The sequence below is a fragment of the Denticeps clupeoides genome, chromosome 3 (genome assembly GCF_900700375.1).
Source record: "Denticeps clupeoides chromosome 3, fDenClu1.1, whole genome shotgun sequence".
NCBI lineage: Eukaryota > Metazoa > Chordata > Actinopteri > Clupeiformes > Denticipitidae > Denticeps > Denticeps clupeoides.
This window is the reverse complement of record NC_041709.1, coordinates 23,908,712-23,934,454: the sequence shown is the minus strand read 5'-3', so window position 1 is coordinate 23,934,454 and position 25,743 is coordinate 23,908,712. Positions and strand designations below refer to the sequence as shown.

The 25,743-nt window shown below is 40.4% G+C and overlaps 1 protein-coding gene across 7 annotated transcripts in view; it reads right to left on the bottom strand.

The window, feature by feature from the left end:
• The window catches only part of cygb2 (cytoglobin 2), a 34,242-nt gene that overhangs the window by 3,615 nt on the left and 4,884 nt on the right, over nt 1-25,743 (bottom strand). Inside the window, exons 1-3 of one of the 7 annotated variants that reach the window (XR_003749198.1) lie at nt 17,824-17,978; nt 5,304-5,412; nt 974-1,024 (exon numbers count right to left, since the gene is read on the bottom strand). Coding sequence is in view for 1 of the 7 variants with exons in the window: in XM_028973532.1 (XP_028829365.1) it covers nt 22,375-22,539; nt 23,970-24,201 (397 nt within the window). In the remaining 6 variants the exon portion in view is untranslated. Of the gene's footprint in view, nt 1-973; nt 1,025-1,588; nt 2,089-2,584; nt 2,608-5,303; nt 5,413-17,823; nt 17,979-19,561; nt 22,540-23,969; nt 24,202-25,743 lie in introns of those variants that run through there. The other 6 variants (XR_003749199.1, XR_003749202.1, XR_003749197.1 and 3 more) reach the window with 6 other exon arrangements.

The window sequence follows — 25,743 nt, the reverse complement described above, 5'->3', positions numbered from 1 at the left end:
AGGTTTATTTGAACAATAATCCAGAAAAATGCAAATAGTTCTAAATTAATTCGCATTGTAACATTGTTTCTAGTAGAAGTTAAACTTATCTTAGGTAATATAATCTACCATTAATTCATGTTATTGCATGTACCAGGTAGTCGGTAATACTGTATACTACTTCAGTAACATAAAAACAGACTACTTTTAGTAACATAAAACTGAGACTGAAAACTGGTAAGATACACTCAAGAAGTAAAAAAAAGTCAAATATTTACTGTTTGGATGCAATTTCCGTTCATGTAGCAGCTAGGGTACTAAGAGGGCTGATCTAGCTGGCTACCTGAGGCATTGTTGCATTGGATCATGCATTTTTAACACATCCAGTGGAAGATTCTGTTCTGTTGTCTTTTCTAAAGCTATTCTAGGATGCGACCCTGGGAATCTGGTATGTGCCATGTCTTGTTATTAAACCCATGTTTGTTCTCTGGAGTTCAAACTTTTGTCAAAAGTGCTCTAAATATTAATATTGTATTGGTATATATTGTTATTTCAATTCATACCAAGACATTTGTATGGAACATTCTGTTCTGTTGTTTTTTCTGAAGCTATTCTAGGATGTGACCCTGGGAAATATTTTCAAGCCTCTCCACATTATTATCCCACATGAGGATCTAAATGCACAAATGAACAAACAGTGCCTTATAATTACCCATAAACTGAAAATAGTTCAATTTATACTTCATACTCAAACTCCCAGCTTTCAAAAGATCCTCTATGGTTGGGGTGCTGTGAAGAGTTAGGGCTTTATTAAGGCCCACTGGGATGATTTAGGGCAATAATAGCACAAAATACATTTTTGGTAATAATTTGGTAGCCATAGCAGTCTAGCGTGTATTAATATTCTGTGAGTTTTTTCTTCCAGAGCCAAGGATCCACAATACAAACATTTTCAGAAACTTTCTTCAAATTATGGAGCCGTTGATGGACTCACCAGCTGTCTGCTCATGGAATTAAGAAGAGTCTGTACATCAAAGACCCACATCTAACCAGAGAAATGAGAACAGACAGAAGGTCTGAGTTAATCTAAAGTGACTAGTTCAAGGTCCCCTGTTATGAAATTTTTATGAAGCTTTTATATCTGTGTCCCCTAGTACTGTCTCTTTCCTAGCTACTTTTTTAGGGGAGGGGTGGGAAATTCTTTGGATGGATAAAGCATAAGGAACGGGAAGTAACCTTTGCCCTTATGACGACATAAAGGGACAAATTCCAGATCCATCTGAGCTGCCGCTCTCTGAATGGCGAAGCAGAATGACCAAATCTCTCTTTACACCTGTCGCCATTTCTAGCCACTAAAGGACCATAGACAGGCTCGGGGAACTCGTTTTAAAGTTAAATAAACTCACAAATTAAAATGTTCATAATAGGAGACCTTTAAGAAATTTTCCACAATACACAAAATATAAATGATATAATATTAGTATTTAACATTTGAACATTTGGCTGTGACCTTAATTTACCCAGTTGAAATGCTAAAAACATTTCAGTGTTAATTATGATACAATGTTTAAAAGTAAACCTTGGTTATAGTAAAAAACATATTATTTACACACGCATATGGGTATCAGCAGGAGGTTCTGAATAGTAGGTAAAGTTCCGCCGGTCGCTTTATAACCGTAGCCAAACACGAGACGATCTTACCGCGTGACTCTGCCGTTTCTCTATACTCCACTCCCTCACGTCCCTCCAGTGTGGTGCCAGGCTAACATCAGTTAATTTTTTACTGACCCCATCAGTCATTATTGCTCCTATCCTCCTTCTTCCTCTAATACAACTGTGTCTCTCTCTCTCTCTGTTTCTCTGGTGTAACCTAATATGTGACACTGACACCACCTGCAGTTGTACCTTGTCTTGGCGTGCGGTCACCGTTGGTCCCTGGTATGTGTTCCTGAGCCATTTATTGTTATTAAACCCCTTTTTGTTCTCTGGAGTTCAAACTTTTGTTCCAAATATATATTGTTATTTCAATTCACACCAAGACACTTGAAAATGACATTTTGTCACTGAGGACAATATGGTAATTTAGTTTTCTTTTCAAATGTCAAGGATATTGGTGCAAAATGTACTGGATACAAAAAAAATACACAATTAAAGTGCTTCTCAGTTGTATGAAACTGTCAAAAATTAGAAGCCATTAGCAGCCAGGCAAACGTGTGGCAAGAACTTTGGATCTTCTGTTGTGTCTTCTGTTAGGAGGTTAAAAGAGGTTAAAAGCAGAGGACACATTTTTGTTGTGTGCACCGTGTGCTGTGACAATCACTTCACTTAAACATTTGTAGTATGTTTGAAGAAGGATAAAAATGAGACAAAAAAAATCCTCTTCACAGGGTCTCCGATCCCAATCGACTCTGTTCTCCTTGGAACGACTTGCCCTGCTCCATTTGACTAGCCGAGACTACTACCACCTTTTAGAAACATTTGAAAACTCACTTGTTTAAAAAGTATTTCAATAGAGTCTAACACACACACATACTTAACAACTCTCTAGCATGTTCTTCTTCTTGACAAGTTAGGCCTTATCAGGGCTCTTAGTTTTGTAACTCACAATTTATGGAAACCGAATGAGAATTGCTGGTGTCTTCCTCTTGTAAGTCGCGTTGGATAAAAGCGTCTGCCAAGTCAAAGAAAGTAAAGTAAAGTAAAGTAAAGGAAGGAAGGGAATTTTTTGCTGCAGAATGTGCCATTTCCGCCAAGTGTTCCTCTGAACTGACATCCATTACGCAGCGTCCACACTCTCGACTCACACCTCTCTCTGCCACGTCGTGTTCAGCTACTACAGCCCTCCATCTTCTTCTTCATGTCTCTGCTCATGCGCCTCACGGCCCTTCCCATGACATGTTATTAAATGAACGGAAGGTTCATGACTTTTGATCACTAAAGTACTGTCGATTATTTCTACGAACCAAATTTTAACCCAGTAATAATTAAAAAGTAGCATGTAGGACCTGTTCAATAATGTCCTGGTAGTAAGCATGTTCCTGAAATGTCTACAACAGAGATGACATTTGTCACGTCCACAGAGTGTAGAGCTCCTCCTGTCAATACATCATTAAAGTTAAATTAATCTTCTGACTGTGACATTAGTGAACACAACCCATGCACTATATCTATTAAAGCAGCAGGAAAATAGGGCCCTTCAAGAACGTGCCATGAAATAAAACATACAAATTGTAACACACAATCGTACATGAAGATAAGTTTCAATGGCTCCTTCCATTTTGTTATATTTACTGTTGTACACAACTCTTCTGTGTCTAGAGTTGCCGTGCCAACCGGTACAGTAGTGGCACACCGGATTCGGAGCACTGAAGAGAGAGAGGATGAGTGTTATGAGGGCCATATTAGCAGGAGTGTGGCTGTTGACGTGCATGAAGCTGTTTAACCCTCTCCAGACATCCCTTCCACGTTTTTATTTCATGTAGTGACTGAATAATGAGTTAGAGCTGTGTATGCTGCTTCCATTATATCAAAGCTGCGCCACAGATTATGAGTATATTTTAAAAGGCAACCTTCAGACAAAAGACGCTTGCTTGCTGTCAGCCATGAATTAACTGAGAAACCCATCAGTATCCAAGTTGTGAAGGTTAATCAGCGTTCAGTGTCTGTTTACATGTAAATGGGTTTTCAGGTGATCAACATTACAACCTAATAAACAAAATCTAAAAATCTTTATAAACGTGTCAGGATTAAAACCGGAAGATAAAAATGATTTGTCATAAAATTTTTACATTCACAAGCAAGGACGGTACCTTGCTCAAGGGGACCTCAGTGGACCTCAGGAGTTGAACCCGCAATCTTCCAATTACGAGACACCTTCCTTAACCGATATGCAGGTCTGAGTTCCCCGCATCACATGTCTGCTGGGTCAGTTCAAGCCAGTTGTGGCATTCAGAATTTATACAGAATTTTATTTATATAAAATAAGATTGCAATATTCTGCAGCTCATTTTGTTAAAAAAAAAAGTGAATTGTATTGAATTGCATCATTAGAGCCCTATATACGTGGACTCCAAATGATAATAAAATGAGCTGAGATCTTCTTGTTCTTGGTGTCTTCTGCTGGTTACCAAAGACTGCCAAAGATTTATTTTTTTTCTTCATTTTTTTCAGAAAGCTTCTGCTTTCTGACTCGGTTATTGAATAAGAGCTTACTTAAAAACGAACTTAATTAAAAGCACCTGCCACTAATTCTCTACTTAATGGAAAGCACTAAAAGTTAACAAACATAACGAAACTGTTCAGACTGTCCTCACGAGGGGCGGTGATTCGCTGGTGATGTTTTTTTGTGATGTTTCATATTTACTAAATGTCATGATCCGGTCCGGCAGGGGTTACTCCGGGTCCGGAGTTCAGACCGGAGTTTCATGTTCGTCCTGTGTAATGATCCCTGATTGTTATCACCTGTGTATCATTGTATAAAACTATCCTGTTTGTGTCTGTTTGCCGTCGGGTAATTGTCTGGTGTTTCCCCTGTCGTGTGTATGATGTATTAAACCCCCGTTGACGTTGTGCGTATGCGTCCTCCTTCCTCGCCATGTCCAGCCATCGTGACACTAAATAATGACTTATTATTGAAAGACAGACCTTGTTCAGATGGCGGCTACATTCCTTTAGCACGGTGAATGTAATGGAAATTATACATATAGATCACAAGTGGTCACAGCTTCTAATGGCGGCAGTGAGGTGTCCATTTGTGATTGGCTCACCCGCAGCGTGTTAATGCCATGTCTGAAGGTCTGAAAGATTAATAGAAAAACATGACAAAGGACACCGACCCATGATATAGTGCAGGTCCAGACAAAATAAATAAACCGGACAGACAAGTAGCAGTAATATGATAATATATCAGTGTATGGATATATTTAGTATATATAGTGTATACAGTATATGATATGATAATAATAATAGTAGTAATAGTGATATGATATGTCATATGATTAACTTGGGTTGTGCATTATAGATTGTGCCTTTTTACCCACAATGCATTAATCTTACCCATGGCAGCTCTGCACACAGTGCAGATGCCATTATTAGGAGCTGCATGCTTGTGCTTGTTCTGTCTAGAAACTCTCCAGCCACATGCTGACAGTGATACTCCAACTGAACCCTGGTGGGAGGGGGGACTGGGGATGTCTGTGTGTTGGAGAATCACCATGGAAACAAAGTGAATGATGGGAGGGGGATGTTCGCCTCTCTTTCGTTGCCTCTTGCTGCTCGCAGAAATAAAATGGGGGGGGGGTTAAAAGGCTTTTTATTAAACCTACCGCATGTATAGTCAGCCCACGATGATGACTGTGGTTTCAGTTTGTCGCCAACACTGCGGGGCCGTACTGCATGGACATCCTCTCCTTCTCATTCAGCTCATCTGGGTGACTAGAAGAGGAGGGCAGAAAAGGGCAGTAAACCAGAGAAGGTGTCATTGTATGTCAGATTGGTGGCCAGTGACACGCCCTGTGACGTGCCGTGACTGCTCATCATCATAACTGAATCAGTTAGAGGGTTGTCCTTGACTTTACCAATGACAATGTTTTCCAGGGGTGTGTAGTCATGGGGGAATTCTTGAATAAATGGACACCAAGCTTTTACATAATTGGCAAATGGCCAAATTCACTGGTCCACCTCAGATCTAAGATGTGTTCTAGCTTTTTTTGCTTAAACATTATAAACATAATAAAAATTTCACAGAATGTCAAGAAATTATCACTTGTAGGCTTGTCAAAGATATATATATATTTCTGCTTTTATATAAGCCTTGTTAGTCCCCTAATACTGTATCTGAAGTCTCTTTCCAAAATTCAGCCGTGGTGCAGAAGTACAGTCACTTTGAGCCAGTCACACAATAAGGTGGAGAGCAGCCTATAGGGGTTGAGAGGGAATTCACAGAAATTACATCATCAACACCATTCACCAACGACAATGTTTGCACAGACAGGAAGTCGTGACAGCGTTTTCCAGAAAAAAAAAATCCCCAGTGATGACATAAAAGGACGAAAGCTGCCGCTTTTTTGAAGCAGAGTGGCCGAAGCGCTCTTTACACCTATCGCCATCTCTAGCCACTGCAGGACCATAGACAGGCTAGGGGAACTCGTATTAATGTTAAATAAGCTCACAAAGTAATATTTTTTAAGGATGTTAAAGGCCATTGTCTGCCTCAAGAGCTCAAAACGAAGTTACTGTACTGTCTAGACCAGGGGTGTTCAAACTAAGGCCCGGGGGCAAACTACGGCCATGATCTGACCTGACTCAGACCTGACCAGTCCTATTAGGGGTGCAACAGTTAAAGGGTGCAAAAGATTAAAGTCCTAGTTGTTGTAATTGTATTTAAATGCTAACATTTATGTCGTGCGCAAGATAAAATTGCACTCCTCAGCTGACTGTAGTGTTCATGACCACATTCAGCCTCTCCCTTTACACAAAATACACTACTGTTACACCACTGAATGCTTATAAAGTTGGTCAGGAACAGCCTCTCCTCTGTGCCAGTGTATTTACAGATTCATCAGAGCGACTTACAATCAGTAGTGACAGGGACAGTCAAATTGGTAGTAAGTGGGGTCTTCTGGTTCATAAGCATGTGTTACCCACTAGGCTACTACCACCCTTTTTTCACCAGGGTGCTGAACTTTCATCATTAACCAGTGCATTTTGACCTACTTGCCAGAAGAAGATTTTTGCCAAATAAAGCACTCTGTCTTACTGTTTTTGCCTCGACTCTAAAGGAAGGGACTTTATTATTAACACTAACAAAAAATGGTACAAAGAACAGAGCAAACACAAAGAAAATAGATATGACGGTTTACGGTCGTCAGGAGGTCGTAAAGGAAACGAAAGATAAGCACAACACAGTCCACATTAATGCAGCAGCCCTTTCCTTCTACAGAGCCCTAATCACGGACCCCTGAGCTGTTGTCAGCCGTGACACTATCCAGCTTCTTGCATATTTTAAAACGTTCTAATGTAAGTGCTTCTGTACATATGAATAACATGCAAATTTCTTGTCATTTCATTACTGCTATTAGAGAATTTCACACACATATTCTGTACACTGGGAATAAATTAGGTGATAAAAGAGATTTTGACATAATACCAGTATGTGCAGTGTTATGCGTCACATAGTTTAACACCAAAAGTGTCTATATCAGAGTAAAAAAATGGACAGGTAGACGTCTCCTGACTTCTGCAACTGATTTATGTTGGGGTGGGGGTACTCTGGCATGAAATTCATAATTTCTTTTGATCATCTCATGGTCTGACACTCTTACTACAGAGTTTTCCACTATGGCAAACCGAATAGTCTAAAATAAAAGACAAAATAAATATATACCAAAACAACATTGTAATACAAACATGCACTCATAATTATATATATTGCAATAAACACTGTGAGGCAAACAATTTGTAATAGTTATGTGAACTACTTTTCATTTTGAGATTGTAAAAACACCGTGTGGAGGGGTGAGAGAGATATTACCTGGCAGAAAGAGGCATGGCACAATAGAGGTTAAAAATGAACAGTTTTTAATTTATTAACACCGGTAAATAATTATTGTAGTTACATGTGAATATTGAATATAAAAAGGTACCAAGGTTACAGAGAAAACAAAAATGAGAAGAAAGAGTAAAGGGGGAGAGAGAGAGAGAAAGAGGCAGAGCCATGGGAAATAATGAGATGATAGAGCAGGCTCGAAAACCAGAAGATCCGGTTTCGATGGAAAGACAGCTGGGAAAGAAAAGAAAAGAAAAAGTCCCTTCCCCACATGAGAGCAGACCTTTATACCCCTGGCCTACAGGAAGTTGTCACTGGCCTACAGGAAATTGTCACAGACCAATCAGAACCTGTTGTTTCTGATGTCACGCCCCCCCGGTGCCTCCCATCTGGGGAAGACAAAGAGAGTGGGCGGTCCCGACGGCCAACACCTCACACGTTTGGCTCGGCAAAAGGCCGTCCAACAAAGACATGTGAAACAGAGGTGTTGAATCTTCATGCACAACAATTTGCACTGGAATGTCACATTTCTCCTTGCTGACATTTCTCCTTGCTAACACCATGGACGTCTGAACCAAACTTTTGGACGTCTGAACCAGGTGTTTGTGGCGTCAGGGAAGTGCAAACTGAACACAGGCCATTTTTCTGAGATGTTCACTTGTGTGAACATATCATGTGACAATGTAGAAATGTACTTATGGGCTACATCGTGATGCATCGATATAGAGACATTGAGAATAGTAATTGAATAGAGTCGTGAGACCAGTGAAGGTTCACACCTCTAGTAGTACAGGTCAAAAGTTTGGATACACATTTTCATTCAATGTTTTTTCTTTATTTTCATGACCAATTAATTACATTGGTAGATTCTCACTGAAGGCATCAAAACTATGAATGAACACATGTGGAGTTATGTACTTAACATCTGGCCTCCACAGTCACTTGACCTGAACCCAATCGAGATGGTTTGGGGTTAGCTGGACCACAGTGAAGGCAAAGGGGCCAACAAGTGCTAAACACCTCTGGGAACTCCTTCAAGACTGTTCGAAAACCATTTCAGGTAGTCACCAATGTAAATGTTCATGAAAATAAAGAAAACACATTGAATGAGAAGGTGTGTCCAAACTTTTGGCCTGTACTGTACATATGCATTGAAACGCATTGCATTGCAGAATGCATGTCCACACAAGTAAATGGAGTATTCAGTGCACCGTACACTATTTAGTCCTGATAATTTCTTCATGTTTTTCCTCAATGGTGCTTTGGTAATTCCTCAGACCCATGTTTGGCTGCTGTGCCCTATTGTTTGTGATGGGTGTGTGACTTGTGGACTTTTGCTGGCGATGCTACTAAGTCCTACTGTGTTAGCTGACAGGAATGAGCTAATCTCAGAGACATCACCATGTAGCTTACTCAATGTTTTGAGTAAAACACTATTTTGCGGTTCTTTAGCCAAATATAGTTTTTTATGTATTATCTTTTTCATCATTTTATAAAATTTGTCAAAAACCTTAACTGTTCCCTCAAAGTCCATTTCTTCTAACATATGAGATAGTTGATCCAAAAGCTAGTCAGAACTAAATTCATCACTGATTTCCTTAACAGAATGTTGATCTTTCAGAGATCTTTCGTCCGAGCCCAGACTTGCATCTTATCCTAAACTTGTTCTCAAGCCACGACTTGCATCTGAACAGATGTTAATTTCCTAATCAGAATCGAAAGAATTATTAGAATTACTCTTTTACATTTTTTCCAGTGTGTGTTATTTGTATATAAATATGTTCTGATCATAATGCTGATTTGTATGTACTTAAAATAAATCTGGTCGAAAAAAAATTCTTTAACAAAAATTGCTCAATGATACGCATGCGAAGGGATTCTTCAGTTCTGCAGGAATGTAAGGAAAGCAGAGAGGCAAATTTTTAAAAAATTCTTTGCAAGTGTGTTTATCAAAAATGGACTGCATGCAAGATTTAAGATTAGTGACACAAAATGTCTTTAATGCTGCATGTATGCATGTATTTTTGTAATAAAAGTTTGAAAGAGCAGTGTATTTTGTTATCAATCTTTTATAAGAGTCGGGTCAAACTTTTGACAGTGTGCAGATAGATGTGCAGCATTGCAATCTGATTAATCTCACCAGAACAAAATCTATCGTTGACTTGTCTTTCACCCGGTGGTGTGGAGGAGTAGTGAGAAATTTAGTGACAAATGTATTTGAATAAAAAAATCTTATTGAGAATTGCTGTAATTGAACAGATAAAGCTGAACTAACAACCAAATTAAGTGAAAATTTCCTAACTGAAAAAGCAAACCGAAAAAGGCGATGAATAATAGTATTGTTTTTTAAAATGTGTCCATATTGAATCTTAAATGCTAAATCTTAAATGCAAATGAAACACTGGCCCACTTGGGCCCTTTATAGATGAATTGGACACTCTCTTCAGCATTTTCTCCTTAGAAACCCCCCTAACTCTCCTTGGTGACTTCAACCTTCCATCAGCCAAACTCCAATCATCCTGCCTTCTTCCCCTTCTCCACTCTTTTTCCTTGACCAACAGCAACATCTCCCACACTCAAAGGAGGGAATGTCGTGGACCTGGTCTTCAGTCGTCCTTCTCCAACTTCTGACCACTCCCCTTCACATCTCTGACCACCACTTCCTGACCTTCACACTCACTGTACCTACAGGATCCACAACTGTCCCCCATCCATCCTCTATTCGACACAACCTTTACACTGTCTCACCTTCGTCTGTATCTTCCTGCATTCTTTCACATCTCCCAACCTCTGACTCATTCTTCTCCTTACCACTAGAGACAGCTACTAACTCTCTCCTCACCTCACTTTCCCTTTCCATGGATCAACTCTGTCCTCTATCAACAAAACCCAAAAAGACTTCTCCCCCTGCACCCTGGCTCTCCGATACATTGCGCAGCAATCGAAGAGTACTTTGAGCAGCGGAGAGAAAATACAAGAAATCTCAACTTGACTCAGACCTATTGTATTACCAGAATCTTCTGCGCACATTTTCCACTAACCTCACTGCTGCTAAAACTGCTTTCTACAAAGCAAAACTAGAAGCCTCTGCCCACAACCCTCAAAAACTCCACAACATCCCTACTCAACCCTCAGACTCCCCCTGCCCAGTCTTCCCTAACAGCTGATGATTTTGCCAACTTCTTCACAGGGAAGATTGAAAAAATCTGTGAGACATTCTCCACCTTTAATCCTACTCTACCCTCTGAAAAATCAAATTTTCTAAGATCACATCTGATGAAATCATTCAGATTACAGCTACAGGCAACCCAACCACCTGTCCACTAGGTCCAATCCCTTCTGCAATGTTTCAAACCATCTCCCCTGACCTCATCCCTTTCATTTCTTATATCATAAACAGCTCCATCTCATCTGGCCATGTACCATCCACCTTTAAAACAGCCAGGGTTCTTCCAGACATCAACAATTACAGACCAGTTTGCCTCCTCCCTTGAGCACTGTGTCTACAATCAGCTATCACTTCATCTGTCACAGAACAACCTCCTGGATCCTAACCAGTCTGGCTTCAGAACAGCTTATTCCACTGAGACTGCCCTTCTGGTGGTTACCGAGCAGCTACATGCAGCCAGATTGGCAAAACTGTCATCTGTGCTTATTCTCCTTGACCTCTCTGCAGCATTTGACACCGTTAACCACAAGACTCTCTTGTCAATCCTGAAGAGGCTTGGAATTCAGGGCTCAGCATGGCAGTGGTTTGCTTCCTACCTTGATGAGCGATCTTGATGAGTGACTTGGAAAGGATCCACCTCTACCTCGCGTAGACTCTACACTGGTGTCCCTCAAGGCTTGGTGCTAGGTCCTCTCCTTTTCTCCCTTTACATGAGATCACTTGGTGAGGTCATTTCCTCACATGGATTATCCTACTACTGCTATGCTGACGACACACAACTCCTCTTCTTCTTTCCTCCCTCTGATCTACATGCTGCTTCCAAAATCTCTGCATGTCTAACCGGCATCTCGTCTTGGATGGCAGCCCATCACCTCAAACTCAATCCCACCAAAACTGAACTAATATTCATTCCAGCAGATTCTTCACCACATCAAGATCTTGCTATTTACCTGGACAACTCACAGCTCTCTCCTTCTACAACAGCCTGCAACCTTGGCATAACAATAGACAACCAACTCTCCTTCTCGACTCACATCAGCAACCTTTCCCGCTCATGTAGATTCCTTCTCTACAATATTAGACGAATCCGCCCTTATCTGTCAACACAGGCCACCCAACTACTAGTTCAGTCCTTAGTAATCTCAAGACTGGACTACTGCAACTCCCTTCTAGCTGGTCTACCACTATGTACCATCCAACCTCTACAACTCATACAAATGCAGCAGCACAACTGATCTTCAACCTTCCCAAATTCTCCCACCCCACCCCTCTGCTATGTTCCCTCCACTGGCTCCCAGTAGCTGCATGCATCAGATTCAAAATACTGATGCTGGCCTACAAAGCCAAACATGGAGCAGCCCCATCCTACCTCACAGCCCTTATTACACCTCACACTGCACCTCGTATACTCCGAGCCTCCAGTACTGCTCGCCTGGTCCCTTCATCTCTGAAGGTAAAAGGAAGACACTCATCTAGACTCTTCTCCGTCTTGGCCCCTCGGTGGTGGAATGAACTTCCCCTCAAGGTCAGAACAGCTCAGTCACTGAGCACCTTCAAACGACAGCTCAAGACCTTCCCCTTTAAAGAATATTTCGATTAAATTGTAACTTTCTTATTGTCGAACTTGTGTACATAATCTACAACAGAGTGAATAAAAAAATTGTATTCATAGTTGGGGTCCTAGTGAACCGGAATTGATCTCTTCATCGATGGTAACTTGAAAGCACGTTGTAAGTCAATCTGGATAAGGCCGTCTGCAAATTTTGTAAATGTAAATGTAAATGAGTCGAGTCGTTTGCATGTGAGCAACAATGAACGATCGACAGACCTCCGGCTGGCGCTTGATTAAATACTTCTGCGTTCTCACTACGTGACACCTGCTGGCCATCAGAGAGACTGCAGGTGGAACAAATTGATGCAGCCGAATACCTTCCATTTAGCTGAGACGAAAAGAGTGTCCATCGTGCTTGCCGTGGGGTTTAGCTGTTCGGTTTGACAGTGGAGATGAGGTTCTGATAATCGAGCCAGACCAGAAAGGGGGTGCCGCTGCTTTGCAACCTAGAAAACCCATTTGCTAACAGTCCCCCACCCCGAAAAGCTGCTGGATTGAACTGAACTTGCATGAGAAATAGCAACATGGATGACACATCCGGTTTGGTACTCGCTGAGACAGGACAGTGCCAGTCTGATAGTGTCCACCTATGCGATGAAGGGGAGGGATGGATCGGGGTGCTGAAGGACAGGAGCTGTGGTGAAACATTGACACAAGGACCGAAGGCCTGGATTGGGAAGAAGTCTTTGTGAGACTCTACGGACATGTCTCCTGGTCTGGGATGCCTTTTGTGGGTTGAAGATTATGGTAGCAGGATAGGACGGAATCAAAATTCTGGAGAACTGCCAAGGTGCCACTGAGTAAAGTGAAAGCACCGGCCCCACACACTGCTCCCCGGGTGCCTATCATGGCTGCCCACCGCTCACCAAGGGTGATGGGTTAAAAGCAGAGAACACATTTTGTTGTGTCACCGTGTGCTGTACTGCAGTGTTTCACTTCAGATGGGGATGTGATAGATAAGATGTGTACTTGGTTTTAACACGTTGAGATGTTTGTTTTTTCACCTTGTTGATGGTAGAGTAAGCATCTTTTGGCCAAGTCATACACAGAAGAGGCTCCCAGGTGTTTTCCTGTCTGCTTTAAGCGCATCATTCTGTCACAGTGGTGTCAAGTTGCAAGGTGTCTCATAATTCTTAAGAATGCTGCAAATGGTTGTATTTCCAAAACTATGGAGGAATACTTTGGGTCGTTTAGGAAATATTTCAGATTTTTGTTACACAAACATATGTGCATTTACATATGAAACTGTCACGCATGCTTCCATACTACTGAAAAACTCTCTCACACAATCAGAAGATTGCTGGTTCGAATCCCGATCCGCCAAGGTGTCACTGAGGTGCTACTGTCCCCACACACTGTTCCCCGGACGCCTGTCATGGCTGCCCACTGCTCACTTAGGTGATGGTTAGAAGCAGAGGACACATTTATGAGTGCAGTGCTGGGTATCACAGTGACAATCACTTCACTTTCAGTTGAGATTGGGACAGTACACATACCAAAGTGTCACTATTTATATGTACAGGAAATAAAAAAAAAGGGACCACGGGAGCTTGGGGCAGTCTGCTCGGTTCCTCTGAGTGATGAAAAAGTAAAGCTACATCAAAACCGCCCAAAAAACTGACTAACTCCGAAAACAGCCTAGTGCCATGTGCATTTAAAGGAGCACTACAAATATACAAATAGACTGTTACGCGCTAAAACAGACCACGCGTGATGCCTGGTCACCTTTCACACCGTCACAAGGGTGACGGTTAAAAGCAGAGGACACATTTTGTTGTGTCACCTTGATAATCGCTTCACTTCTTACCTCTGCATCCCTGCCACATCAACACCATCTGAGCGGCTGTTTTCTGCAGCAGGTAACATAGCCTCAAGGAAAAGCCTTCAGGCATGCTTCATATGAAATATAGTAAAAAATGGGGTTGTCAAAAAATATTAGCCCCATGTGAATGTTTGCTTTCAAAACACATCTACAGTAATTAACCAATCAGCTGTGAAACCAGACCTGTGCAGTTAATCATCTTCCTAACAGGGAAGGGAAATTCCTAAAATTTTACATAATCATAATCGCATCATACAAATTCCTGGTATTTCACTCGCCTTATGGGTGTCACTTTCAGTAGAATATTATTTTATCTGGTATTTTTTATCTGGTTATCAAATCACAGACACAGTTTTACATTTACATTTACATTTACAGCATTTATCAGACGCCCTTATCCAGAACGACTTACAATCAGTATTACAGGGACAGTCCCCCTGGAGCAAGTTAGGGTTAAGTGTCTTGCTCAGGGACACAATGGTAGTAAGTGGGATTCGAACCCGGGTCTTCTGGTTCATAGGAGAGTGTGTTACCCACTAGGCTACTACCACAGTTTTAACTCCTCTGTCTTTTACTTAATAAATCACTTCCTTGGTTTACCCTAATATGGTCCCCAACAACAAAGCCTAAAGTTCCTCTTAAATGTCCCTTATTATTATTATTTTATTATTATTATTATTTATACTGTATCTAAAGTCTCTTTCCGAAATTCAGTCTTGGTGCAGAATTTCAGCCACTTTTTCCAGTCTCACAATGACATTTCCCCAGGACGCGCAGTTTCTGTGTCTGTAGCTTTAAATGGAGGAGAGAGGTGGGACGAGGAGGAGAGCGTCCTACAGAAGTGAGCTCTATCACTGCGAGATACGTGGGATTCAAAAACAGGCAGAGCAACGTCAGCTATAATGCTGTCACTCAAATACCTGCTGGCTATGAGGCAAAGCCCCGCCCACAAGAGCAGCGTAAACGTAAAACGTTAAAAATTCCAACCTCTTATTTTACATTTCAATGTCGGATTTTAGTAATGTTTTGTTTAAAAATTTTGGCTCAAATCTGATTCCATATGTTATCAGCACACTTAAGATTCATATATTAGGAAGTGTAGCTTGTTAAATATGCATGTGGCATTTCTGTCAGATGCAGAAGAAAGCTCTGGAAGCTGGCACATCCTGAAACACAGCACGCCTGGCTCTGTCTGGCATTTACTTTGGCATTCTCCTCTGTACCTGCCTGCTAAGTCTTCTGAAGAAAAAGCCATGGAAGTTTTCATTAGAATCCCAACATAAAACCCTAGAGAAGGCCGATGTGAGGATTACAGGAATGGGTTGTTCTGTGAAATTGTCATGAATATTCACACACGAAGGCAGATGTTTCATCAGACGTGGCACCTGTCTGAAGGTGCCCTTCATTCTTTAATTTCCTTCACTGTGGTTCCTATTTACAACCGTAGCATCCTAATTTCACACCAGGGTATGCTCCGTCCTCTAATACTGAGTTCAACACTCAAACACAAGGAACATTAGGATCCCAGAGGGACATTTTAATGGCCAAAAGTTGATTGATCACTTAAGATTCTTTCTTGTACACTCAATTCAGGTAGAAACAGTCCACAATATTGTTGTCTCACTTACTTTCACAATGTGCAGTGTGCTTCATCTTTCAGTTTTCAGCTAGTCTTAATCAACAATGAAATTGCTTATTCTTGAGCATTTTAAACAGCATTAAACAAAAACTAAAATATGAAATATTAAAATAAAGTTTTAATGTTTTAAAGTTTTTTTACGGCCTTAGATTCAGATTTTTGAAAACCTGGTGATTGCTTGTGCTAAATTTGCACAACCCTCCCTCTACTGCAACGGTGACGTAAGAATTGAAAAGCAGTGGTCAAACTCATTCTGGTTTCTTGCATTCTGCTGATTAATACAGTCCCTGACAAAAGTCTTGTCGCTTATCTATTTTGTAGAAACACCTTCTATTAACCTGACTTTTAATTAGCCAATTGGTGTTAGAAATAGTTCATATGAAAAGCTAAAACCCTACCAAATTATGTTTAATGCATTGAAATGAATTAGTTTCACTGAAAAAAGATTTGTCGTTTAATCAAGACAGAAAGGTCAAATTTTGGCAAGACAAAAGTTTTTCGTCTATACAGAAATTGAACAAAATACAACTGCAAATACAAAAATATGTCAGCAAATTAAGTAGTGGTGCTGTGAGATCCAAAGTTAATATCTTGTATGACTTCCATGAGCTTGAAGGACTGCATCCATGCGGTTTGGCAAGGATTCATACAATTTATTGATGAAGTCATCAGGAATAGCAAAGAAAGCAGTCTTGAATGCCTCCCAGAGTTCATCAATATTCTTTGGTTTCATCTTCCATGCTTCCTCTTTCATCCTACCCCACACATGCTAAAAGATGTTCATGTCGGGTGACTGGGATGGCCTGGAGCATCTTGATCTTCTTCGCCTTGAGGAACTTTGATGTGGAGATAGAAGTATGTGATGGAGCACCATCCTGCTGCAGAATTTGGCCTCTTTTATGGTTGGGAAAATAAAAGGTAGCTAAGATTTCTTGGTTGCCTTCCACCATGCAGATCTCTCGCACACCCCCATACTGGATGTAACCCCAGACCATGATTTTGCCGCCACCAAACTTCACTGTTTTCTGGGTGAATCTCGGATCCATGCGGGCTCCAGTAGGTCTCCTGCAATATTTGCAGTGACTGTGGTGTAATTCAACAGAAGATTCAACTGAAAAATCCACCTTCTGCCACTTTTCCAGTGTCCATCCTTTTAGCATCCTGTGGGCCATGGCAAATGCCACATGGTTTTTCAATTGTCTTTTGATTAGTCCTGGCTTCTGGGCACTTATTCGACCATGGAGGCCATTTCGAGACAGAATCCGACAAAATATTATGGTTGACACAGGTACTTCAGGTGACCAAGTCTTGTGGAGCTCTGTTGCAGTGGGAAAAGGGCTGGCCTTGGATGGAACCAAGGACCTTGGAATGGCCCTCTTGAGCAGTAGTCTTGCAGGGTCTGCCTGACCTGGGCTTGTCAAAACCATCTCCAGTCTCTTCAAATCTTTTTTTTTTGACGCTGAGACACATTGAAGGTGTCTGCCACATCAGCAGTGGATCTGGTCTTCAGCCTCTTGATAATCAACACTTTAGTCTCAGGGTGAATGTTAGGCATGTTTGCAGAGGTCTAGTTGCAGTTGATGTGAAGGTCTAGTGAACTGGGCTTCTTTTTATACACACCCGAGATCTAATTGATCCATTATTAGTTACAGGCGGAACTCATATGACAAGGCAACAACACTTATGTCTTTGCAAAAATTTACTCAATGGGCTTTACCAAGCTTTGAATACTAGAATACCTTTTGACAGTTTTGTTTTGCACTGAAACATTATTACAAAAGCTGTTGGGAAGAAAACGAGCCATTTCTTGTGAAGAAAATCTTGATTAGAAAGCTTTACTGCAGCTTGATGAATAATCGTTTAGTCAGTAAGTGTGACCATAGGAGAACATGACCATAGGAAAACATTTAAAACACAAAGTGAATGCAACTAATCCGGTTAATGCAACTAATCTGGTTAACTAAACTGGTGATAACTGTGCATAACAGAAACAAGCCTCAAGACATAGAGCCATTCAGTCAAAAATAGATTCTGTGCTGCCGAGATGTTTACTCACGGCTTGACTCTGCTGCAGAACCAGCGTCGCAGGATGATGGCCAGAGTGGTGAGGACCATGATAGTAGTGCACATGGTCTGGTCCGGTCTCAGGGTCTGTGAAGCTCCATCCTACAGGCCCGTGGCCACTGCATCACCAGAACCTGTCTTTGCCAACTCAGCTGAGTCTGTGTGTGGCTATTTCTGTCCACCCTCATAGTGTTCAGGATTAGGTCGAGGGATTACAAAGGGAGCCTGAAGATTTGTTGGTTTTAGACTCGTTCATCTCTGTTTGTATGTTGCAGTGCTGACCTCACATCACACTTGCAGCCTGGAGTTTTTGGGAACCGGATTGTGTGTGTATCCATGAAGAAAAATTCAAATCAGACACAGTTTCATTCCCCAGGCCTAGGCTAATGAGAGTCTTGCACAAACCTCATAAAAGAGCCGAGTTCATTCAACAGCGAGAAGCATCTCGGTTCCATCTGCACCTCATGGTGCATAAAAAGCTTCAGTGGGAGGAATTTATGGCATTTGGCATTTTCCCCCGCATAAGAAGCACCTTAGCACCCATTAGAGGGCTGCAGCGTAGCGTGTACCTGATGGTGCTGGACACCAAGTTCTATGAAAATATAGCCTCACACGGCAAAAAGGTTTACGTAGTTTTAAATTCAAGGTGTGGCAAGGTCTGTTGTGGCAGTAGATCTCAAATTCAGCCTTCGATGTGATACTTTATTTCAAAAAGTTTTACTAAAGTGTTAATCTAGAATAACAGTAAAAAATTTGATAGCGCTAATTTGACTACATTTACGGTATTTATCAAACGCTCTTATCCAGAGCGACTTACAATCGTAAGTTACAGGGACAGTCCCCCCCTGGAGGCACTCAGGGTTAAGTGTCCTGCTCAGCGACACAATGATAGCAAGTGGGTTTTAAAGCTGAGTCTTCTGGTTCATAGGCGAGTGTGTTACCCACTAAACTACTAACACCCTAAACATACAAATCTCTCAAATAATGTAAAAAATAAAAATATAAAGGAAATCTGGAAAAAAGCTATTGTATTTTATAAGTATTGTATTTTTATACTATTGCATGGTAAAAAAAAACAATTTTAGTTGATAAAAATTTCTGGTGTGATTATAAGCATTTTTGTAATAATTCAAGGCTCAATGTTGAAACAACAAGAGATGTCCCAGTTTGATGGTTTCAACAACTCATCCCAGTGGCTGTTCTGTAAACTGCATGCATAACCATAATCAGTGCAAATAGAGTGCAACTGGTTGTTTAAAACTGGTAACGGCCTTCTTTATTAATGCTCATTACAGGCTGTGGTATATATATATTTACTTATGCTCCTAATGTATTTGATTACATTATTGTCATTTTTAACCTCAGTCACAAAAGTAATTGCAAAAAATCACAGAAAGTAGTGCTCCACAGTGAAATATTAGCTCTGGATCTAATTATTATCATTATCACCATGATGAAACTGCAGTTTGCACATAAATATTTGCTCCTCGACAATGTGATCAGTTACTTGTAGTAACCGGATGCTGTTTTTAGCAGTGTGCCAGGTGAGTTACGCACCTATGGCTCTATTCATAGCATCCTTGATGATCCCCCTATATCTGGAGGTGATGAGTCAGGTCCAGGGGACAGGGTTCGCATGCGAGGCCACATGACCATTAATTCCATTAAAATATGCAGGACAGCAAGTCTAGGTGTGTGTGTGTTGAACAAATGGAAACCCAAACCAAAGCTCACCGGTATGCATTTATTTGTATGTAGTGGTTTATTGAATACTTAATAATGAATAACCAGGTTTACAAAGGTATAAGTCTGTAACAGGCTGAGCCAGCATGCTAAAACAGCATCTAATCATATTCCAATACATATACAGATAAACATTTTTTAAATATATATAGAAAAATATAAAGTCCAAGCTTAAAATGGACTAAAACAATACACAACAGTAACACACACACATAAGGCTGTCAGAAGGAAAATGTACATAGGGTTACACCGTATGGACCCGTGTGTCCTGTAGGTTAAATGCCTTTCAGTGTGGGTCAGTAAGTATGTGTGTTTGTGTGTGTGTGTGTGTGTGTGGATCAGATCTAGCCAAAGGTTAAATTGTGTTTCTTAATTTTAATTGTGGAATGAGCATATGTTATAATATTTTGTTTAAATTAATCCATACTTTTGACTTACATACATGTTTTTACTTAATCTTTATTTCATCTTTTGTATAAAAAGGCAATTTCAGCAACTTCTGCCTGAAAACTTGTGCTGTTTCAGGCTAACTTTAGATAAATATGCTAAGCTGCAAAATATATGTGTCTCTCGTGGCATTTTTAAAGGACACATTGCCTTTGTGTGTGTTTTGAATTTTGCGTTTGACTGACATTTAGATTTTTAACCAATTGGGGGCAAAGTTGGGGCAAGCAGCTTCAGTTCCACCAAATCTCCAGGTTCAAATCATGGGACATTTATTTTCTTCCATAAAGTAAAACCAATGGCATTTTGGTAGCGACAACACTGGTTTTAAAGCCTGTGTGGATGGTCTAATTGGTTCCAAATATATGATGAAATAGACACAATGCTAATGCTACTTTTAACGCTTTTTTAAAGTAATAAAGGTTTGTGTGGGAAACTGATTGTTTTTTTGAGTAAAAGCAAATACAAATATTGTAGAGTTAAGCATGTATTCTCCGTAGTTTCAAAATTAGTAGTATCCAGTTTGTGATATGACTGAATTGTTTGTTAGCATGTGAATGTGAGCTGAGGATCAAAGAAGTGAAGTGTTGAGATGGAAGATGGATGCTTAAAATGATCTATGGAGAAAAAGTGAGATAAAAGGAAAGATCTCCATCCTGAAGAGAAGAAAAACAGTCAGTTGCCATTTTGTGAGATTAGCTCAGTTTAGGGGTTGATGTATAAAATTTGCATCATAATTTACTTCATAGCCTAAGATGTATTTTAACATGGATGTCCTCAGAGCATCTCTACAGGCCGCAACTATTGTGATTAGTCACTATTGGAGTACAACAGACATAGACCAAATTGAGGAGAGATTAGTTAAAAAGAAAGAACGTCTGTCAATTTGTTACAGCATTTCTGTGACTCTCTTTAGCTATATTACATCTTTTTACATCTTAATTTTTATCTCCAGCTCTTATACAATCCACTCAATTATTTATAATACAAAAACACAGTAGCATACATTGTTGCCATCTAGTGGCTTGGAGGTATAACTGCAGTTATAAATGCTCAAAATGGAGTGAACCACTTGCACAGGCTACGTTGCAAGGTAAGGATACATCTATAAATCAGCTTTTAGTGCTGGCACATGGCACAGCCTCATCATTCAGGCGGCTGGAGCAGATCTTTCCAAATACAAACAACTGGTTCTGAGAATGGCGCCGTCCTGAAACGACTCGCTGTTCTTGACATATCTGACGTCATATGAAGGAAAGCAGGGGTTGTTGCGTAAACAACAACCAAGTAGTCCACTTTCTCTGGTCTCAAGTATTTTTATTGCTCTGACCATTTATGCGTGAGTGTGTTCATATGTTTTGAGTGTGTGTGTGCCTATGTTTCAACTTGAAATGGCTGCATTTTTATCATATTTCTTTTCCTGGTACCTCATTAGACCAAAATGATGGGGAGATGCAGGACATGGGCTCTGACCACAATGCCAGATGTTGAAACTAATGACTGGTAGCCAGAGACCTTATCTAATTGTTTAGCCAACATTAACTATATTTGTCTTATGGCAGTTTATTTTGGAACGTAGGGCATATGGAAAGTCTATGGAATGTTTTTGAGGCCTTTTCCCATGGTACATCAGTTGTCATGAGTTCACTTTGTGTATTCTTTGTTTCAGTGCATCTCTGTGGACATAAATGTGTATGGGCACTATTTTCAAATGTGCAGTGCTATGTGCTAAGCATTGGGCTGTTCACTAGTGAAAGGTAAATGTTCAAGATTTATCCTGAATAAACAGATAAAACGAGAAAGAAAGAAATGGGATCTGATTCTTGAGCATGTGACATATTAACACAGGCTGGTTTAAATTTTACAAAATGAGAAATGAATGTGTGTTAGAGCTCTCAATCATCTGCCTCCTCCTAATCTGTCTTTGCGGTTACAAAAACATCATTAAAGCTTTGTTCTGGGTGAAATAATTACAAGATCATCTTGAAGTCATCTTCAAGAAACCGATAAGTGTTTCTTTCTTGTTTTATCTACTTATTTGTGCAAACAAGTCCACGCTTAGCATGTAGTGCTGCGTTTAGCGGCAGTTTGAAAACAGTGCCCTATGTTTCCTGTTCCATTTAAAAGCATTTATATACTTAACAGAAAGCATTTTGAGGGCATACCTGCACACACTCACACTACACTATAGACAATATTTTAACAAGCTGAATTACGTACACAACGCTTCAGTAAAGCTGAGGAAAGGTCCCTAGAGGCGATGCACCTGGGGGGTTGACGGTAGAATACAGAGATTGTATGATAGCTGTACATAGCTGATTTTTAAAAACCACCCTCCCCCTTGTCCCACCAACCCTTACACAGCGGAGCTGGACAGCTTGACCCAGCCCGCCTCTGCGTAAGCTCCTGTTATGTGCCAGTAGAGGGCCGCCATAAGTTTGGTCCAGGCCCTTTGCACTTCAGCTGTGAAGCATTCTCCAAAGTCCTCGGCCAGAACCTCCAGGATCACGCCACTCAAGATCTGAGAGGGGGACAGAGAAATGGGTTCCTCCCAGCATTATTACAGATGTCACTTTTATATATTTTTCCAGTGTCATTCCTTCAGTTCAGTTTTATTAATCTGTTTACATGTTTTTATTTATACAATGTTTCTAGTTATGTGTCTAGTATTTTCTTGATTTGACTGAATATGACAGCATGATTCATGTCTTCATGTCAAAGTACATTAAGTCAAGTACATTTTTCTCAATGTCATTGCATTCACTAAAATAAGTATAAAAAAATAATTACAGAAGTGGCAAATTGGAATACTGCTATTAGTTTTCATTTTATTACACTGTGGTTGTCATAGGAGTCTCTCTACATGATCCTCAATTACACTACCATTATCTTTACATATTTTATGTCATTTCACTCACAAGTACCCCATGTGTAATTGTGTAAAGCAGTCAAAGAAAATGTACATATCCATGATCACTTTTTAAAAAGTTATCATATTCATCCATGGCAGATCTTGTATTGTTAAAGGACCTCCAGGCATCCACTGCATGATGACCTGATGCCAAGAGATGCAGTCGTGGCAGTTGTCCCAGATGGGAGACTGAGGTTTTGGGACTCTGAGGGGCTGCATGACTCCAGACTTATGACTTATGTTGTATGGTAACATTTAGACCCAAATCTACGCTCATATAAATAAATAAAGGCCAAGATGTCTTAAATTTATGTAAAAGTTGTGGAGTGACTATCGTTATATCTGAGGGCAATCTAAAAAAACCCTTAAAGCTCTTCATCTGATGTGTATTTACTAGTGTTTCCATGATATCATGCCAAATTAACATACCCCAAAAGAACCCAGAGATCTCACAAAACCTTTTTTTCACACTTTGTCACCTCCAGGGTCCTGTATCATCACTATGCATTTAGTATGATGCCCAATTTATATAAATAAAAATGCTGCCATAATATGATGTAAGAATAAATGCATTATGATCCTGTCACTGTTTTCATTTATAAAAGAAGCAAATGAAATTAAATGAATATTTCCCACTGTCCTTACATTTAGTCACCTTATCCATTGGCTTTGTTCAGTATATATCTGTTATTGTTCAGTATTTATTGTTCTAAATATATTTATGCAAATATATATATAAATACATAGGTAAATATAAACATAGGTATACATATAAATACATAAATAAATGGATACAATGATATCCAAAATCCAAAATGATTTAGTATTAAACATTTAAATAATACTATAAAATAGTTTACTATGAAACACTATAGAAATTGTTTTCTCAGGGTTTAGTGCTATAATAGATTACCCCACATTGATTCTCACACATTTATGTTAATATCTATTTTACTTTACCTCTGTAAACTGATTACAAAGGTATATTGGATTACGTCCTTTAGTTCATTTATGCATGGTGATGAAAGGCTTTATCTAACCTTAAAGTAGATGGGCTCCACCTTGTGCTTGACTGCATGTGCCTTTCCAACCAGCCCCAGGACAGAGGAGACCTTATCTGGGTCGTACAGGTTCTCCACCACAGAGTTGATGGCGTTCATGACCCGACGGCCGTGCTGTCTGAGCTGAGTACTTCGCTCCATCTCCTCAGGGTCCTCCATGTCCTTAAACTGACTGAAGTACCGTTTGGCCGAGGGGAAGTTCACGAAAAACCTGGGAATAACAGAATGTCTGTCTAGCCATCTCCCTGCAGTATCACATCTGACCACATATTTACGTATCAACAAAAAATGTTCTTATGTTCCAGAAATACCACAAATAAATGCCTTTTTTGTAATTGCGTGAGTTTATTTGTTGTCATTAAAAATGTAACATATAGGGTCTGGACACCATAATTCTATAATAACCATAATTCCTTATAATAAGAAAAAACGCTAATAGTAAGACACAAACTAACTGACACGTTACTTTTAAAAGTACTGTGGATAAAGTGTGTCTGCTAAATAGCATAAATTAAATAATCAAATCACACAATATTTCAGTGAGCATGAAAAACACTGTGCTGCCATTTCAGGGGGAAAGATCCCCTCTCCATGCTTCATAACTCATAATCGGATGATTCTCGTTCATGACAATCATGCATTTTTGAGCCCTGAAGCCACAAGCTCACTTTCCATCTCATTTAGCGAAGGCATTGCTCATTTCTGTAGGTTGCAGCAAGCTAATGAAAAACACAGTGCGAGCCTGCGGGCCATTCACTCCTCTCTCATGCTGATCAGATCTGAGGCAGAAGTGTGGCGTTACGGGGGTCTACATACCTCACACAGAACACTTTCGATTATGTGTGAGTGCATGTCTGGTGAGCCGAGGGCGGGGCTACGATGTGTGATTGGCAGCCGGCAGCTAAAGAGGCTTTGATGAGAGGGAAGTCATTAAGTCGTGGCGGCTGTAATTACATGCAGGTGCAGGCTCCTCTACCGCCGTCTCAGCTGCGGAATCGCACTTAAACACGCCACCCGAGGCCATCTGACATTTTAATGTCCCCTCTTCCTAGGACATGCAGTAAGGGATTAATATATACCCATCCAAATAGAAACCAAAACCTCCCAAGCATCTAAACCATTTCTCAAATTCACAAATCCGATGAAGGGACAGATCCGGTTTACAGTATATTCAGACAAATGTTTACATTGTAGGATATTTTAGGGTCGGTGCTCGTTTCTATCTGGAATCTTTGCAGATAAGATAAAAAATGGACGAAAGCCAAAGTTTGAGTATCTTCAGCCATTACTCACACTCCAGCGTGAGCCGCAAAATCGGGACACTAATGAGGGTTGGAGAATGTCGTCCAATAGTTTCCATAACAAACCATCAGGAACGAAAAGAGGCTTACAGTGATGTACACTGACCAACCACAACATAAAAAACATGTGGCATTTATCAAACACTCTTATCCACAGGGACTTACTATCAGTAGTTACAGGGATAGCCCCCCCCCCCCGGAGACCGTCAGGGTTAAGTGTCTTGCTCAGGGTCACGATGGTAGTAAGTGTGGTTTGAACCTGTGACTTTGTGGTCTTCTGGTCATTTTCGACCATCCGGAAAGCCACCAGCATTGTGAAGGACTCTACACACCCCTCATGTGCACTCTCCTACACCCACAGGCCATCAGACAACCGAACACTCAGGGACTTTCCTCTTTCAACTGAGACACACACACCACCTCAGTTATATTGAGTAATATTATCCATTTTG